This window comes from Dasypus novemcinctus, chromosome 30 (assembly GCF_030445035.2).
Source record: "Dasypus novemcinctus isolate mDasNov1 chromosome 30, mDasNov1.1.hap2, whole genome shotgun sequence".
Taxonomy (NCBI): Eukaryota; Metazoa; Chordata; class Mammalia; order Cingulata; family Dasypodidae; genus Dasypus; species Dasypus novemcinctus.
The window spans coordinates 41242236-41262845 of record NC_080702.1 but is presented as its reverse complement, the minus strand read 5'-3'; the positions used below and the strand labels follow the sequence as shown (position 1 = coordinate 41262845).

Sequence of the window (20610 nt, the reverse complement as noted above, 5' to 3'; positions counted from 1 at the left end):
GCATAGACCAACCCCAGTACTAACCACAGGTACAGTAAAAGTGACAGAAGAGGCATTTGTAAAAACATCACATCTGAGTTCACCTCCATTACGCTCAGGAGCACAAATTCCAAAGTAGGGTCCACTGACATGGAGAAATAAAATCTGTATTAGAGTGGACTAACTGGTATTCTACTATAGAAGTATTGTATATGAAAGTATAATACTATAGAAGTATTATAGAAAGAAACTGTAACATTGATGGGGAGAAAGTGGTCATGGTAGTTGCTGAGGGCAGGGAGAGGGAAGAAGAGATGTGATTTGGGGACATTTTTGGGACTCGGAGTTGTCCTAAATGATATTGCAGGGACACTGGATTTACTGGGGGAGAGAGTAGTCTACAATATAAACTCTAATCCATGTGGGGCAGAATTGCTCCAAGATATATTCATCAAATGCAATGAATGTGCCACAATGACGAAAGAGGTTGTTGATTTTGGAAGACTGGAGGGGTGGGGTGTGGGGTGTATGGGAAACTCATACTTTTTAATGTAACTTTTTTTGTGGTCTCTGTATCTTCAAAAAGTACAATAAAAAATAATGATTGAAAGAAAAAAAGAAAAGACAGTGAGATGCCAGGACCCAACAGGACACTGAGCTGGGGATTCATGTTGGCCTTGCAGTGCAGGGAGTGACAGATGGCCATGAAGTTTAATGGTCATAGGCCATTAAAACTAAAAGTAAACTCTCCAGGGACCCAAAAACAATGGAAAATAATATCTAGGTGAGGTAGCCTGAATAGGTGACAACTTTTTTCTGAATATAGATATTTACCAGCACTTTTGGGATAGTGGTGGCGATGAAATCAAAGCCAGCATAGTACAGGTTGTAGAGAAAGAAATACGTGGGCTTGTGGATGTGGGAGTCTGAGATGATGTTCAGGATGATGAGTAGGTTCCCAGTGAAGTTGACCTGGCACATTGACAAGAATAACAAAAGCAAAGAGAATGAGTTGAATCTCAGTACTTGCCAAAAATCCAAGCAATAATAATTATGAAAATCTTGTTTGGTTTTCTAGCTCCGTGTGTATGATATACCCGCGAGGGCAGAGAAAAAAGCAAGAGTAAATAATCAAAATTAGACCATGTGGAAATGTGTTTGGCTTTAGTTGAAAGTGCATAAATTAATAAACTACGGCATTTGTTTAATTACCTACACCTTGGCAAAATGATCACATAGTACCTTAACTAACATATGTTCGTTTTGTTAGATTCTATTCTGCTTCACTTGACAATTTAGAAAACCTACATGTAGCTAATTTCTTTAGGAGACAATCTAACCATATTTAATTTAAAATAAAGGAGATGAAACTCTTACCCAAATAAGTAATTGATCAATGTATAAGATTTGCCTCCACAAATTACCTTTCTGGGGACCTTTGTCTCACACAAAAGAACAATTCCCATTAAAGTAATAAAGAAGATAAATATACTTGCTTGAAACACTCTCCATTATAAGTTATCTATTTTAGACTTTGCACTTGTATAAATTTTCTAAATTTTTGGTTACATTAAGGTTTACCTTATGTTTACATTGTAGACTATATACTTTTATACATTTTTCATGATATTTAGCATGGCCTATATCCATCATTGCATAGGATATTTTTTCTTCTTTAAAAGAGGTATATTTGAGCATGTTTCTGTATTGATAAGAGAAATCCAGATAATACATGGGCTTATTACCCTGCAATCTAGTTCATACACTTTTTGGCACAGTTAAATGCTCTTTCATGTCTATTCACATGAAATATTTTTTATTTAATAGGTGAGTATGAGAAGACTATAGCATATCCCTTTCAAATAATTTAATTACATGTGAGGCTGAATAGATATCTGTGACTTTGTTAGTCATTTCCTTCCTTTGTTTCTCTCTCTGTTCATGTTCTTTGTACAGTGATTTTATTCTTGTCTTTTTATTGCATTAGTTCAAAGAAAAATTGCATTTCCCCCGAACTTTGCTCTTTGTCATTTAATTATTTTCTGTATGTATAGATGCATTAATGGGAAAAGGGTCAAAGTTAAATAATTTTCCTTGGTCAAATCTATCAGTGCTACAAATTGAGATTCCCCAATTACTTTACAAAACAGTGAGTTTTACTGCATCTTTTATGTTAATAAATTACCATGCGTATGTATTGACATGTTCTTTTCTCATTGTTCATTTTTCCTTTGTAGGCTAAATGTATTTTAAAAGGAGCGGCACCTCTGTCATCAAGTGAAAAGCGTTCTTTTTTCTCATTCAAGTTAAGATCACGTTATAATTTTTCATTTGCATATATGAATCATGTATTAGTACAGTTTAAAATATAACTTTAGATACTGATTCTTTCTTGCATTTTAGATGACCTCATTTTCATATTCTTTTATATTCAGATCTTTGCCAATTTGATTTTCAGTTTGTGAACCATGTTACGGTCAGTATGTTTCTGTCATATGTTTTAAATCAAATGTTAGATTTATATTTTCTATTCTATTTTGTTAATACAGTTCCTTTGAATAAAATATATTTAACAATTTTGCTTTTCATTGCCATTCATTTTATTTCATAACTTTTCTTTTCTTTAAAGTTTATTTTCTATGTGAATGTGCAGAAAATCATGCACAATTGTGAAAACACACAGGTATACTACCTGCTGATTTGGACCCTTGCATTATACTGGACATGTCAGAGTACTTTGAAGTGTGTACATGTTTGACCTGAGGTCCTCAATGTCATAGCACATGAATAAAGTTAACCAGGGTAAAAGCATGGATGCCATGGCATTTTAAGGACTATATAGAGTGTTGTTTTGAAAAGACTTTTTACATTGTATGAGGTTCACCACCAGGACTCAAGTATGCATACTGGTTGTCCAAAAAGATCAAAACACAAAAACCAAGAATAACAAAGTAAAGAACATTATCCTGGACACGTGAGAAAGTACATTCTTTACCAATATGGAGCCATATGAATATCAATAATGTCCTATAAACATGGGGCAAGCCCAGGTCTAACAGGTAGATGAGAGCATGATGTGGAGACCATGACAAGGCAGGTGCAGTGAGAACTGCTGTGTGTGGTGTTGAGGTTGCAGGAGCTTCTGTACCATGTTGACTTCCTGTTTTCTCTGCAACTTCCATTTTTGGTTTGACCCTCTATTTACTGTGCATTTTCCACTTAAGAAAGAACTGGCTTTCTTTCCAAACTTTTCTTGCCTTTATTTCAGGGAATTCCAAAAATCTTTGCCCATTTCTGAATTTCAGACAGACTTTAATGACTTTGTGATACACAATGAGCTTTTGAACACACACACACATGCAACACACATGAAAGAGCAAAGAGATTTTGAGGCATTTTTTTAATTGTTTCTTCTCTATTTTTTAAAATGTTACATTCAAAAAATATAAGAGGTCCCCATATATGCCCCCAAACCCTCGCCCCACTCCTACCACATCAACAACATCTTTCTTCATCATGGCACATGGTGAATACATTTTGGAGCACTCCTGCACCACATGGGTAATAGTTTACATTGTAGTTTACACTTTCCCGCAGTTCACCCAGTGTGACACAGAAGGACAAGCAATGTCCAGCATCTGTCCCTGCAGTACCATCCAGGACAAATCAAAGCCCTGAAAATGCCACCATATCGAATCCTTTCTTCCCTCTCCCAACCCTCAGCAGCTACCGTGGCTACTTTCTGCACATCAATGCTACAATTTCTTGCAATACTAATCAAAATAGTTCCATAATAGAATATCAGTAAGTTCACTCTAAACCATAGTCTATAACTAAATCCTGTGATGGTTATGTCCACTCCACCTCTATATTGAGAGGGGGTTTAGATTCCTCATGGATGATGAATGCAATTCTCCTGCTTGCATTTATAGGCACTGTTGGCTCCTGGAGTGGTGGTTGACCTTCACCTCCATGTTAGCTGGCTGGGATAAGTCCAAAAAGCCAGAGGGTAGGAGTTGCATGTCTGCTGAGGCTCAGGGCCTGGCTGTCACAGGGACAGTCCAGAGATTCAGGTCTCCTGAGTATACAATAACCCCAGTGCCAGCCACAGGCTCAGTAAAATTGAAATAAGAGACATGTGTAGAAAGGTCATATCTGAGCCCAACTCCATCATACTCAGGAACACAAAATCCAAAGAAGGGCCAATGGATATGGCACTGAACTCCAGAGCCATCTGCCATGATCACAGACCTGTGGGTCTCAGTAGCCCTCAGGAGAACCAGTCCCTGGGGTTGTATCTACTTTGGTTGTCTCTGGGACCTTGCTGAGTTTTGCATAAGTGTGTCCCCTTAGAAGACCTCTGAAATCTTTTTGGAGACTCATAGTCATATAAACTCATTTGTCCGTTCCATTTTTCCCTTTTATTCAAGGTCAAAAAGAAGCTTTTACACCTGATATTACATGTAGGCTGAGATATTCTGCTTGTCTGAGTTGACTGTTTTATTCAAAGTTTTTTCTAATTACGTCATGAGCTGGTGCTTGGTAGTAATCCCTCAGCGCCAGGGGGGCTAATCCCCAGGAGTCATGTACCATGCTTGGAGGAAGGTAATGCATCTACATGCTGAGTTTGGTTAAGGGAGTGGCCACATTTGAGGAACTTGGAGGCTCTCAGGAGGTAACACTTAGGCACCCTGCAATTCTAGACCTCGTTCATTTTTCAGGTGCACAGGCTAATAAGCATAGTCATCAGTATCAAGTGCTCATTGTTGGAACATCCGTTTTTATTGGTCTTTGCTATTGCTCTTGGGGGATTGTTGCTCTTCCATTGGGAAATGTGATAGAACTCCCATGACTAGAAACCCAGCAATCCCACACTTGTCATTTTTAATTTTAACTACTATGAAAATATCCAGACATTATTATGTACCCTGTGTACATGTCCTGGAGAACTCCCTCCCAACCAAGTGTCCCCCTTAAATTAATACCCCACACCAGTGTTCCTCCCCTGCCACAGTTGAACCTCTCTGTGGTCCTAAACTTCTTCAAAAATGAAGCTTAATATATTGCCAAGTTTCATTAATATTAAAATGAAATATAGGCATGGTTTTAAAGGCTATATACCAAATACAATATAACTTAGAAAAATTAAGTAAAGTAAAAATAAATTGGGACATCAAAAAAATGAAAAAATGAAAAAGCTTTGATTTTTCATTTTGCCTTTCATCACTGCAATAGGTCTTGCACTGTATGTACAGTGGCAAGGCAATTTCTTATCATTTCTTCCTCAGTGTCTACATCTTTTCTTTTTTCTAATTGTTAAGGTTGTCTTCACAAAATTTTTAGATCACAGTAATTCAAATATATAGTATAGGGTAATCACACATATCCAACATCAAACACTTTGTCTCTTCTCCAGGAATATTTTTACATGTTCATATTATATTTCCTGCAGCTCATGTAAAAATATTGAAACATAGCTTTGAAACATGGTTCAATTTTGGTTTTCATTATGGTTTATAATTTAGACTATACAATTTTCTAAATTTTTAGTTATTGTTAAGTTTTACATTATGGTTTACCTTTTAGCCTATAGACTTTTAAACATTTTTGGTGTAATTTAATATGTTCTATGTCCATCATTGCATTATCTTGTGGAACACTTCCATTGCCCCACAGATACACTGATTCCATCTATTCAATACCTCTCTCCCCTCAGGGCCCACAGCGACAATCAATCTTCATTAATTGAAGGACCATATTTTGAAGATATTTGCAACAATGATAAGGGTTTGACATACGCAACAGCCCTCACCCATTGGGATACACCAATTCTCTTGAGAGACACAATTCCCAGAGGGCCATGGCAGAACATACAATGTCCAGCAACTGTCCCTGCAGTACTATCCAGAATGACTCAAAGTCCTGAAAATGCCCCTACAACATATTTCTTCTTCCCTCTCCCTACCCTCAGCAGGTACGATGGCCACTTTCTCCACATCAATGCTACATTTTCTTCCATTACTAATCACACCAGTTCCATAGTAGAATAACCCTAAGTCCAATCTATTTCTCCATCGTGTGGACCCTGGGATGTTTATGTCCACTCCACCTGTATATCAAGAAGGGGCTTAGATTCCACATGGATGATGGATTCAATTGTCCCGCTTGTAGTTGTAGGCATTTCCTTAACAGCTAGTGATTTTGAGCATTTTTTCATGTACTTTATAGGCATTTGTATTTCTTCTTTGGAGAAGTGTCTGTTTAAATCTTATCCGCATTTTTAAAATGGGTTGTTTTTCTTTAATTTTGAGATATAGGGGTTGTTTATATTTGCAGGATTTTAGTCTCCTATCAAATATATGATTACCAAATATTTTCTCCCATTGGGTAGGCTGTCTTTTCACTTTCTTGACAAACTCCTTTGAGATGCAAAATGCTTTAATTCTGAGTAAGTCCCATTCATCTACTTATTCTTTTGCTGCTTGTTATTTTGGTGTGAAGTTCATGAAGCCATCTCCTATTAAAATTTCCTGTAGATGCTTCCCTATATTGCTTTCCAAGGTCTTTATGGTCTTGTCTGTTATATTTAGCACATTTTCTACCCGTGTTCAATCAGTCTCTCTATCCCAGTGAACACTGTTTTTCTCCAACAGTTACAATGCAAATTTGGAATTGTAATTTTTTATGAGAGTGTGAACTTTAAATATATATATAGCTTTTTATTTGTTGCTTAATCTTATATCAGTAGAAACATTAATAGGTCTATTAACAAAATAAATTGAGTACTATTCAAGGATATGTTCGGCAAAAAATGAAAATATATTTCACGTAGCTAATCTCAGTATCTGTTGTACAAGAAGCTCTAAATATATTTCTTTAATGACCAAACATTTTATAAATGAAGGACCAATTGACAGTTGGTGATTTTAGTTATCAGCATGGCATTCTTAATTGTTTTGGCAAAGCCTTATCAAGCAAAGTAGTATTGGATCCATAGTATCATATCTAATGAATACAGTTTCCTCTTTATTGAAAAGAATAGCAAATATCTAGAAGAAATGACAAGGGCTCTAGCCTCAAGTCATGTCAGCGCTTTGGAGATCTAAACAACATTGTCCAGGTGGGCACCTCATTCTTGAACTTTGGAAAATATTTCAAATGAAAGGATAGGTAAGTTGCTAGGAGTTTATATCTGCAGAAGTCAGGGGAATATATGGAGGAGAAATCATAAAATGGGATTCCTCTGACTCAGAGTTGGTGTATTGAGAACACAGAATCAGTTGTAAAAAAATGTCTTTCTGTCCAGACCACTGCCCCTCCAGGAAATAATGACTCCTGGGTAGAAGTAAAAAGGAGAAGTGCTAATGAGCTGCTATAAGGAAGCTGAAAGTATTTCCAGTTCTGTGACCCACATCCTGTGCAACCCTGGGCTTAGAAAGATTTGAATTTTGGAGGGGATTCATCATGTAGAAACTTTTCACACACCCAAGGATTGTTCAGAGGACACACCTTTTACAATTATTTTAAGTAATAAATTATGAATCTCCTTCATATCCTTGAAGGACCTTGTGCTCACATTTCTCTGTACACAAGTTATTAGTGAGGGAATTGCCATCACTGATCTTGGTTCCTTGAATACAATGGGGATGATTGCATTCCAGTTAGGCAGAAGTAACTGACAGCACTTAACCTCCAAAGACAAATTGGATGTGACTATCAGAGTGGAGAGCAGAGTACTAGCAGTTATCAGAATAGTCTGACTCACAGAGAACTGTGTTACCATGACTATGACTGTCTCCAATAGAAGGGTCCATCCAATCTGGTACTGCAAAGGATAAAAAACATCTCTCAATGAGAAGGTGATTTATTAAAAGGGCACCAGCAAGGAAAAGAGAAATTTCCCAAAAGCAGTTCATAGTGAGAACGGGAGCTAGGGTTTTTGTAGGCAAAGAAAAGGGAGGAGGGTTTCACCATTAAGTGATGACTGAATGATGCATTCCTCTCACCTCATTGATGACACTGGATTTTTTAAAATGTTCACATGGGGAAGATGTGGATATCTTTCTTGGTTCTCTGTTATTTCAAGTATGCCAACCTCTTGCTTGCTGTCCCAGTTCAGAGGCTGATGAAAGTTACAGATTTACTGGGCTATGAGGCAATTATGGAGCCATTCTGTGGTTTTGTTTTGAGATGTTATCTTATTCCTGATAATCTGGAAGTAGAATTGGGAAGAGTTGGTTATTGTCCTTGGAGGCACTAAGAACAAAAGCTAAGTTACTAATATTAATTTAATAGAAAACCATTTCAACCTGATTGGGAGAAGGTATTTGAATTTTTCAGATCTGCTTGAGAAAAGAACTTTTTAATAAGTACATTTTTCATCTATCACATGTGGTGTTGACTAATTGCTTTTGCAGTAACCAGAAGTGGAATGGTTGGGTAGTCTACTGGATTCTTACTTGATATCTTTATCTATAAGCAGAAGTCTTCAGGTAAGTAAAAAAGATTAACAATCATAAAATCAAATTAATGGCCTTTCAATCACTTCCCAGATTTTGAACAGCTTACTGGCCCAGAAAATCTTGAATGAAACCAAGATCAGGACATGTGGGCAAAGACCCTCCTATGCTACCAAATATTTATATTGTTAATCTTCCTTCCAACAATCCCTAAATAGACCAAGGAACTTTAACTTGGGTGATTGTGCACTAGGGAAAAGGAAATGATCAGACATATCAGGGATTAACAGATACTAGCTCAGATTGACATGAATTTCATTAGACTTAAAATGTCACTCTGCCCCCCTCAGGAAATGTAGGGCTTTATGGAAGTCAGTTATCAATGGAGTTTTAGCTCAGGTCTGTCTCTGTATTAATTCCAGTGGGTTACCATCCCTTTCTGTGGCTATTTCCTCAGTTCCAGAAGGAATAATTTAAATAAACGTACTAACAATGGACAAAAGCCCCTCACTGGTTCCCTGACCTGTGGAATTTGGGCCAAGTGGAAGCCAATGGAATTGCCTCTAACTAACAAAACATCGAAACAAAAATAATAGTGGATTCCTGGAGGGTTTGCAGATATTAGTGTCACCATCAAGAAATTGAATGATGCAGAGGTGGGGATTCCCACCACATCCCCATTCAACTCTTCTATTTGGCCTGTGCAGAAAACAGATGGATCTTACATGGTGATAGGGGATTATCATTAATGTAATCAGATGCTGACTCCTATTGCAGCTTCTGTTCCCAAAGTGGTGTCATTGCTTGAGCAAATTAACACATCCACTTGTAAGTAGAGTGGTAGTTTGAATTAAATATCCCAGAAAAATATTTTCTTAATCTTAATGCATTCCTGTGAGTATGCATCCATTGCATATAGAAATTTTGAAGATGTTATTTTTAGTTAAGAAGTAGGCAACTGAATCAGTAATCCTATTACTGGAGGCCTTATAGAGAAGACCACTTGGAGAAGGCCATAGCAAAATGCTGGAAAGAAAAAGAACCCAGAAGAGAAAAGAGATGACCTCATTATGTGTCCTGACATTGAAGAGACAAGCCAAGAATCCAAAGATGGCTATTAACTAGCCCTAGGACAGTCTTCAAGGACAAAGTATCCCTTTGCTTACTACATGATGTTGGATTTCTCCTAGCTTAAAAAGTGTTTGACACTATATTCTTGCTATAAAAGTGAACCCATTGTATGGCTGTAGAATTTGGGAAGCTAATATCCATGGTCTGCAGGTATTAATCTAAAAAAATATTTTGTTGTTGTTTTTTCCTTTTAGAAAAGATCAACCAGAAAAGCTTTGCTTTCAGTTGGCAATGTTAGAAAGAAATACACTTTCCCTGTCACTTCAGGTGTAATCAACTGTAGGTTACTTGATCACCATTTCCTTCCAGGAGACAACACTTTTGTCCATTTTTTTTTTTTTTAAGATTTATTTATTTATGTAATTCACCCCTCCCCCGGTTGTCTGTTCTCTGTGTTTATTTGCTGCGTCTTGTTTCTTTGTCCACATCTGTTGTCTTCAGCGGCACAGGAAGTGTGGGCGGTGCCATTCCTGGGCAGGCTGCACTTTCTTTCGTGCTGGGCAGCTCTCCTTATGGGGCACACTCCTTGCGCATGGGGCTCCCCTAGGCGGGGACACCCCTGCGTGGCAGGGCACTCCTTGCGCGTATCAGCACTGCGCATGGGCCAGCTCCACACGGGTCAAGGAGGCCGGGGGTTTGAACCGCGGCCCTCCCATGTGGTAGACGGATGCCCTAACCACTGGGCCAACTCAGTTTCCCAACTTTTGTCCATTCTATTGAGGACATTATGTGACCTGGTGAGCAGGAAGTAGCAACTACTCGACTTATTGGTAAAGCATTTGCATGTCAGAGAGTGGCAGGTAAAATCAACGAAAACTCAAGGATTTTCCACCTCAGTGAAATGTAGGCATCTAGAGGTGGATGTCATTTCTAGATACACCCTCAAAGATGGGATTTGTCCTCTTTGGATTATGGAGGCAGCATATTCCTCATTTGGGACTGTTATTCCAGCTCATTTACCAAATGACCTTAAAACCTGCTAGTTTGGGCAGGTAACTTGGACAAGAGGAGTCTCTTCAACAGTTAAGGCTGCTGTATATGCTTCTTTGCCACTTGGGTCTTATGACCCAGCAATGCAATGGTGCTGGAAATTTCAGTGGCAAATAAGACTGGATCTTTTGAGCTTTTGGCATAACCCTAAGGGAGATTCACAGTACAGACCCTTAGGAATTTGGAGCAAAGCCCTGCCATCTGCTGTAGATATGATCTCTCCTTTTGAAAAACAGTGGTTGTCCTGTTTTGGGGTCTTGCACAGGCCAAATGCTTGCTTAACCGATATGACTCATGCTCGAACAGGTAAGCTGTAGGAAGAAGCCAAAGGCCCATCACTCCCAATCCTGCCCCATTGCCTTATTTATTTGTTTGTTTATTTCTCTCCCCTTTCCCATCCCCCCCTCCGTTGTCTGCTTTCTGTGTCTATTCACTGTGTGTTCCTCTGTGTTCACTTGTATTCTTGTCAGCAGCACCCACAATCTGCGTCTCATTTTTTTTTGTTGTGTCATCTTGCTGTGTCAGCTCTGCATGTGTTCGGCACCATTCCTGGGAAAGCTGCACTTTTTTTGCTCCAGGTGGCTCTCTTTACAAGCTGCACTTCTTGCACATGGGACTTTCCTATGTGGGGAACAACCCTGCGTGGCATGGCACTCCTTGCACACATCAACACTGCACATGGGCCAGCTCACCACATGGGTCAGGAGGCACTGAGTTTGAACCTTGGACCTCCCATGTGATAGGCAGATGCCCTATCCATTGGGTCAAATCCACTTCCCCCCAATGCCTTTACTTTCCAGGCAGCAGCAATGGCCTTATTGGGAGATCCCCATGATGAGTTGATGGAGGAAAGACAATTTGGGTCTTGTCATGAAATTTCTCTACATGTTACACAGTCATCATCTGTAAGTGGACAACTGTTGCACTACATCTTCATTCTGAGATATCCTTTAAAGGCAGTGGTGAAGGGAAATCCTTCCACTGGGCAGAATTTAGAGTAGTGTCCCTGGTTATGCATTTTGTTCAGAAGGAAAAACAGCCAGAAGTGCATTTGTGTATTGATTCATAAGCTGTGATCCATAATTTTGCTGAATGATCAGGGATTTGGAACAAACACGAATGGAAAATTGTTGACAAGGATGTCTTCAGAAGAGGTATGTGCATATACCCTCCTGAATGGGCAAAAAGAGGAAGATATTTGTGTCCAAGTGATTGCTCACCAGAGGATGACTTAAGCAGGGGAGAATTTTAATATTCAAGTGGATAAGTTGACTGAATCTGTAGTTACCAGTGACCTCTTTCACCAGTTACTCTTGTCATTGTTTAGTGGACTCACTAACAACATGACCATCATAGTAGGGATGGAGTTTATGCATGGACAGGAAAAAGGTCTTTCCTTCAACAAAGTCTACCTGGCTATGGCCACTGCTGAGTGTCAAATCTTCCAGCAGCAGAAACCACACTCGTTATGGCTCCATTCCATAAGATGATCAACCTGTTACCTGGTGGCAGGTTGTTTACTTTAGACCACTTTCATAATAGAAGGTGCTGTGCTGTCTTTTCTTTTCTTTTTTTTTCCTTACAGGAATAGAGCTGTACTTTGGGTATGGATGCTTTCTTCGTAGGCAATGCTTCTGTGAAACTACCACATGTAGACTTACAGAATGCCTTATCCAGTGCCATAGAATCTGTCACAGTTTGAGATTATTTTTATGAATCCCCAAAATAGAAAGATTATGTTTACAAGCTAATAAATTCCTGTCGGTATGATACCTTGTAATGGCATTCAATTTAGCTGACAGGTCTTTGCTTATATCACCAGTTAGGATTAGGGTTTTGATAACCTAATTCAGAGGTTGTGACTCAGATGGAGTAAGTGCCCCCTTGCTAGCTCTGATATTAAGGGACTCAGGTGAAGTCACAGACATGGGAGAAATAATTCAGTCATGTTGATCCAGCCATGTGACAGATAAAAGGCTCGAGCAGCTAAAGCCCAGTCAGACATGGACCATTTTCCTGATAACTTATACCTGACTTTGGGAAAAGAGCCAAGACTGGTATAAGAAGCCCTGAGATCCTGTCACTGACACACCACACAAATGATCCTCCCCTGCCACAGTTGTAACACTTCAGTGGTCCAAAACTCCTTCAAAAATGAAGCCAATAAAATACCCAAATACATTGATAGGAAAATGAAATAATAATGAGCATTTTAAAAATAAGAACTAAAATACAAAAAATGTAAAAATGGGAATAAAAATAAAAATTTGTAATAATAAAAATTAATGAAAAATATTATGTTTTTGAAATTTTGCCTTCATTACTGTAAGATCTATAGTCCTATATGTACAGTGAAATTTCTTCTGTTTATTGCCTGAGTGGCTTACTTTTTTCATCCTGCCCTCAAACAAGTTTTGGATCACAGAAAATTGCATACCAAATATAGGGGTATAGGGGACTCCTATATAAGCAAAATCCTCCCCCTTCTCCCCCTTCCCCTATTAACAATACTTTGTATGTGGATGGTATGTTTATAATAACTTGTACACATATTGAAACATAGCTACCAACCCTCATCAGTGGTTTACCTAATGATTTATATTTTGGACCATATATAGATTTTTTTTTCATTTTTTAAAAGAGTACATAAATGTTACACAGAAAATATAGGGATTTCTATGTGCCCCACACCACATACCTTCCATACCCTCCCACATAAACAACACTCTCCATTAGTGTAGCACATTCATTGCAATTGATAGATGCATCCTGGGCATTGCCATATTACCAGTGGAAATTGTTGGAAGTGTGTCCAGTGGGGCATTTGTCAATTTCCTATCATTTTATGTGACATTTGTGTAATCTAAATATCTTTTAAAAATTCCAGAAAGTACCAAAATAATGAATTAAATAAAATAATCCAAATGAGCATATGCTAGAAACATTATTGCACTGATTTTGTATATGTACCTTGTAGCAAATATGATAAAAAATTACAGTTATAAAGATAAAAATAAAAATCATTAAATAGTTTTAATGATGGACACATATCCCCTTTGTAGCTGTGATTTAAATAAATAACTCATATTTTAAGACACCCTAAGAATTTATTTTATATTAGATTATTAGTCAATATTTTCAGAAGAAATGGATTTAAATAGTTTTTGTAGTCAATGTAATTTGAGGTAAAAAATTCACTATTTTAATTAAAATGAAACAGCACAATCTGTTATTAAAAAAAAAAAAAAAGAAGTGAGAGAAAAGTCCTATTCCAGCCTGCAGATAAGATTGTGAAGAAACTGGGTGCATAGAGCCTCAAGAGGAAGAAAAAACCTGTATGAGTAGGCCAAGACCCACAGAGATCATCCACCAACTTATTAGAAAATATACCAGCTAACTTTGGTGAAAAGGAATATCTTATGTTACTTTGCATTGAATTTTCCATGGCCCTGTGAAGCAGTTTGATATGGTTTGTGAATTCCAAAAATAGATATTTGGATTAGTTCTGTACCTGGACATGATTAAATTATGATTAGGGCTTTGTTTGGGTCACATCAGTAGGGTGTTGAATCCCCACAACTTTGTTGGGTGCGGTGTCACAGATAAAAGGCATAGCAAAGGAAAGAGTTAGAGTTTTAAAGGCTGGGGTTTTGATTTGGAGCCTGGGAAGTGAAAATGCAGAAGAAGAACACAGAAGAATAGAGATGGTTCCTTACACATGGCAGAAGTCCCAGGAAGAGAGACAGAAAATGTTGCCTGATACTCTTCAGCTGGCCTTGTGGAGAGGGGCAAAGCCTAGATAGCCTCATAGTCTATAGCTGAACTTGTGGAGAAAACAGAACAGCTGAGTCCAGAGAGAAATGAACCCTGGGAAGGGAGGAACCCAGGAAGCCTGAACCCTGGCAGCCATCTTGCTCCAACACATAGCAAAAAGCTTTGGTGATAATTCAAGCAGATGCAGAAGAACACACAGTGAATGGACACAGAGAGCAGGAAATGGGGGGAAGGTGAGAGAAATAAATAAAATAAACCTTTTTAAAAAAATAAAGACTTTGATGAAGGAAGTATCTTATGCTTTTTGGCCTGATAACTATAAACTTCAACCAAAAATAAATACCCTTTATAAAACCCAACCTATTTATGATAGCTTGCATCAGTACCACTTTGACTGACAAATACCCCTTGTGTATGTAAGCTTTTACCCAAAAATAAGTAGCCTTTATAAAAGTCAATGGATTTATGGTACTTCTCATTGGCAGTCCTTTGTCAGACTGATACACCACCCCACCCATCTTAGCTTTAAATCAAGAAACCCACTTATCAATGAAGGGAATATGGAAATGGGCTCATGCTCATGAAATTCATTTGCTGATGCATCTGGATTGATAAATCAATGGAATGGACTTTGGGAAACCCAATTATTCTAGTAGCTATGTGGCAATATCTTACAGTGCTGTGCCAATGTTGTTAAGGAGGCTGTATACGTTCTAAATCAACATCCAGTCTATTTTGCTATTTATCACATAGGCAGTATCCATGGGTCCAGGAATCAAGGTATGGAAATGAGAATGGGACCACTCATTATTACTCCTAGTTATTCATTAAAAAAATTTGCTTTCTGTATGTTCAGCCTTATGCTTTGCCTGGTGTATCAGTCTTATTCCTAGGAGGGAAGTGCTTCCATGAGGAAACACAGCAATGTCCTAGAAATGAAGATTATCAATGGGTCAAATGGAGCTCTTCATGCTTTAGGTTCAAAAGAAAAAAAAAATCTGTATTGGCTTCAGTGAATGATCTTGACTCTCAAATGGACCTACAACTACTACTATGCATTATAAATAAAGAAGTGTTTGCCTGGAATGCAAAGATCCCCTGGGATATGTCTTAATACTACCATGCACCATGATTAAAGTCAATGGTAAACTCCAAAAACCCAATCTAGGCAGACTACTAATAACCCAGATCTTCTGAAGTCCAGAATTGGGTCACTACAACAGACAAATATTCATGACTAGATAAGGAACTTACTGATGGTATAGTGAATATGGGATGGGTAGAAGAGGGGTAGTTTAAATTATCAGCTATGGATACATAACCATTTTCAGAAATAAGGAGTGGAATAGTTATTTCTTCCACTTTGTTAAGATTCTTTCCTTAAATATATAAAGGGAATAGCTTTGCTTTTTCTCCTCCCTTATTCTTATGTCATATAAAATAAATTGTTTCAATTTTATGTTATACTACTTAAATTATTAGATATGATGGATAATAATTAATATTGCCTATAGACTTGCATTCTTTTTGGGGGGCATCAGTGCATTTCCAGTAGTATGCAGGGAGTTTGAATTATGTCAGGTGAAAGTATGCCTATGTTATTGACTTAGTTTAGAAATTAAATATCGTTTAAGGGAAGCAGACTTGGCCCAATGGATAGGGCATGTCTACCACATGGGAGGTCTGCGGTTCAAGCCCTGGGCCTACTTAACCGATGTGGAGCTGGCCCACGTGCAGTGCTGATGTGTGCAAGGAGTGCCCTGTCACGGAGGGGTGTCCCCAGCATAGGGGAGCCCCATGTGCAAGGAGTTTGCCCCATAAGGAGAGCCACCCAGCACAAAAGAAAGTTCAGCCTGCCCAGAAATGGCGCCACACACACACAGAGCTGATGCAGCAAGATGATGCAACAGAAAGAGACACAGATTCCCGTACTGCTGACAACAGCAAAAGCAGGCAAGAGAAGAACATGCAGCAAACGGACACAGAGAGCAGACATCTGGGGTGGGGTGGGGGGAAGGGGAGAGAAATAAATAAAAATAAATCTTAAATAAATAAATATCATTTAAGGGAATGTGTAGGGATGACCAATTTACTACTTTTGGATTGTGATGTTATTTTATTTTTCAACTTAGCTTTATATTGTATCCAGTTCTTTGGTCAAGAAATCTTTGGCCTAATTGTTACAATGAAGGTGTTTCATTGGTGGATATAAATCAATATTCAGTTGATTTTATTTGGGAGATTGCTTCTATAATCAGCAATGGAGATTGTCTTCACTGATGATAATCATCTCCCAACCAGACAGTTGGAGTCTTAAAGGGAACACTGAGTATTTCATTAGTCAGAATGAAGAATTTGTATTTCGATTTCTGGTATTCATCCTCTCCTGGGAATATGACCATCACTTTCATTGGAGTTTCCATTATGCTGCTTCTGTGGGAGAATTCAATGTTAATTTCACTGAGTGTGTAATTCCTTTTTGTATTCCCTATGGAATTTGCACTCACCAATCTACATGCTCTCATAAGCCACGTCTTTTGAAAAATCAGTTGATATTTAAACATATATATATACACATATATTCTATCTGTCTGTCTATCTATATATCTCCTGATATATATATATATATATCCATCCTGCTAGTTTAATTTCACTGGAAAACCCTGACTAATACATCCTTGCAACCAACTTAATAAAGTGCAAAAATCATAGCATGTACATAAGGAGCTCCCTATGTCTTGAAGTTTAATCATTGGGAAACATCTTTTTCTTAAACTTCTCTCACACCATCTCTCATCCCACTCCCTTTTATTCATGCTCTGCTACTCTGCCTTACTTATTGGCATCCAATGAAGTCCATTGAATAGAGCTTTTGACCGGACCATTGATTTTCTGGTCATAAACATCTGATACCATGTGGAACCCTGCATTCTATGCCTTGAGGTTCCTATTAAATGTTTCCCCATCTACCGGCCTTGCCTGCATATTGATTATGCCTGTGCCTCCTTTAAAGCACTCAATTTTCCTGTTTTCATTCCTTCTTAACAGGTGTCATGATGAGATATATTATATGGGTGTGATTTTATTTGCTTAATTTATTTCTCCACCATCAAATTGCAGGTAAATTTTGATTTCAGCACATTACCATTGCCTATTCAGTGTCCTCAGAGAATTAGGAATGACTATTCATTCCACAAAGAAGTAAATGAATTTCCACTAAAACCCTACAATGCGTGACAGTTTAGGAATTATTTGAAATCACAAAGCATTAACTATTTAGAGATGGCACGATCTGTTTAGATTAGATTTGATAAATATAACCAACTTTAAAAATTCTGTACTTCATAATATTTAATATAGCTAAATTACTTACATCATTTTTGTTGTTTTTTGAAAAGTGGTCATGTTCTTTTTTTTTTTTTTTTTTTTGGATAGTCACATAAAAAAATTTGGGACAAGGAAATAATGAGTCAAGAATTTCAGAATTCTTCAGTGAGTATTTTCAGAGGAACCAGAATTGCTGTCCTTTCTGTCCTTTCTCTTTCACCTCTTTCTGTTCATAAAGGAGACCACCATTTTTGGGAACCTTTCATGATACTGACCACCATCACTGACTCCTATCTTCACACAACCATGTACTTCTTCTTCTCCAACTTATCACTTTGTGACATCCATTTCACCTCCACCACTGTTACAAAGATTTTAGTGATCATTTAAAGATCAGAGTCATAATGTATGAAATTTTCCTCATGCAGATCAATTTTCCTGGCCCTGAGTGATTATTATTACCAAGATCCAACTATCAATGCATTTGTAGGAAAATCTAGAACAAAGAGGAGAAATATAAAATGCAAAAGACTTTTTAGGACTAAGAGATGTTAAAAAAAATCAGCAGGTAATTCCAGAGGATATGATTATGCACATCTCAGTAGGATCTCACTGATTGCCACTGTTAACACTGCCTAAAATGCAGGTGCTCCTGGGGACCCAGATACATCTAGACACATTAGAAAGGGTAGAAAACCCCATGAAATCAGCATCCCATAGGTAAGTTTTTCATTATAGTACATGATAACCCTTATCCCCCAATGTATCATAGTTAAATTCATTTGTAATTTTCTTACACATGGTTTTCCTACCCCTTTTATTTGAACTTATAGTTTGCACTATGCTATTAAATACAGGTCTCAGAGACTTTCTCGCTATTCACATACTGGGTGAGAGCTGAAACTCAGAAGGTTGCAACCAATACCTCTCCCAGTTCATCAGATGCATCCAGACAGCTAACAAAAGGATGATAATATGGCCCACTGGAAGGAACATGGGAGAGTGTGGGCTATGGTGGGGACCACAGGCCATGGGGTGCAGCGATGCCCAGAGATGTACTCACCAGATGCAATGGATGTCATGATGATGGGGGAGAGTGTTACTGTGGGGGGAGTGGTGGGAGGAGTGGTGGGGTGGGGGTGGTGGGGGTGAATGGGGACCTCATATTTTTTGAATGGAATATTTTTTAAAAAACAAATAAATTGAGTAGAATTTGAAAAAAAAAAGAACAAAAAAATTAAAATTAAAAAAATTTAAAAAAGGATAATAGGCAATGACTATCCACAGAAGCAGAGAGTATCTATAATTGCAAGCAATACTGTTCCTTCCATCTGCCCAATGGGGATCTAAGGCCCCTTTCAATCAGAATCAGTGTGGGCACCACCATCTCTGTTAGTCAACCAAAAGGGTGTTGATACAAAATACCAGAAATCATTGTCTGGTTTTTATAAATTGTATTTACTTAAAGCAGAAGTTTGCAGATTCAATGCCAAAAAAAATAATAAATGACTTCCTTCATCAAAATCTGTTATTACATGATGGAGCAATATGGCTGCTGACATCTGCAAGATTTCAGCTCATGGAAGTCTTGTCGGACTCCTGGGGCTCTTTCCTCTCTGGACTCAGCGCCTCTGTTCTCTTCACAAGGCCAGCTGTAGACTATAATGCTCTCTTTCTTCCTGGGGCCTCTACCATGTATATGGAGACATCTCTATCCCTCTGTGTTCTTCTCCTGTGAATTTACTTCCCAGGGCTCCAAAATAAAAATTTCAAACTCTCTCCTCTGTTGTGTAGTTTTCTCTGAGAATCCCTGCCCACAAAGGGGTGAGGTCTCAATGTCCTATAGATGTGGTTTAGTCAAAGCCTTGATCATAATTTAATCAAGCAAAAGTGATACCTCTGAACATAATACAATCAAAGGGGAACATGCCCAGAGAACAGACCAGTTTACAAACCTAATCCATGATAAAGTTTTGGAATGCATAAACAATGCCAAACTGCTACACCATGCAAACATCTACAAGGGGATAATGTAATTATGGACAAAGGTAGACTTATTATGATTTTCGTGTCAGAAGAATTTGGAACATTGATATAAAGAAAATGGTCACCAGAGTTTATGACGGGGTGGGAGAGAGAACAACAAGTGTAACGTGTAGCATTTTAGATATATTGGAATCATACTGTGTGATACTGCATTGACAGATACAAGCTAATGTACATTTTGTCAAATCCTACAAAAATGTGCAGAGCAAAGTATGTATAATTTATATATAATGTAAACTATAGACCATACTTAGTAGCAATGTTTCAATACATGTTCAGTAATTGGAACAAATATTCCACACTAATGAAATATGTTAATTAGGGAAAATGTCGGGGGGGGGTAGGTGGTGGGGGTATATGGGAATCCCCATTATTTTAATGTCACATTTATATGTTCTAATGTTCCCTTAAACATAAAGACAAAAGTAAAAATACATCAATTCATACAAGAAAAATCACAATGTTTTAAAATTTATTGAAGTATATCATCCATCAACACCAACATGGATTGTTTGAGATGCAGAAACTCTTGGACCATCTGAGGCCTGACTAATCAGAGTCTGCATTTGATCCTTTGGAGATTTATGTACATATTGAGTTTGGAGATGTTCTGGTCTAGAGCGGTTCTCGGCATTTGCATGTTGATACTTTGCACTGGAAGAATCCCTGTAATGGGTGCTATCCTGGGTATTGTAGAATTTTTACAAACATGCCCGGTGTCTGCCAACAGATGACAATATTACCACTCATTTGCCTCTTGATATCTCATAATTGTCTCCAAGCATTGCCAAATATCCCCTGGCAGGGGAAAAATCACCCATGGTTGAGAAACAATGGCCAAGATTTGAGAAGTTGAAACGTCTTGAAAGAGTTCCTGTCAGTATCTCAGTCTTTACTGGATTTA

General features: G+C 38.0%; 1 protein-coding gene across 1 annotated transcript in view; it reads left to right on the top strand.

Moving 5' to 3' along the window:
- The first annotated feature begins 10846 nt into the window (after positions 1-10846).
- The window catches only part of LOC101417236 (olfactory receptor 7A17-like), a 69720-nt gene continuing 59956 nt past the window's right edge, over positions 10847-20610 (top strand). The window contains exons 1-2 of the mRNA XM_058290412.2: positions 10847-10865; positions 12145-12163. Of these exons, the coding sequence (XP_058146395.2) occupies positions 10847-10865; positions 12145-12163 (38 nt within the window). The remainder of the gene's footprint in view (positions 10866-12144; positions 12164-20610) is intronic.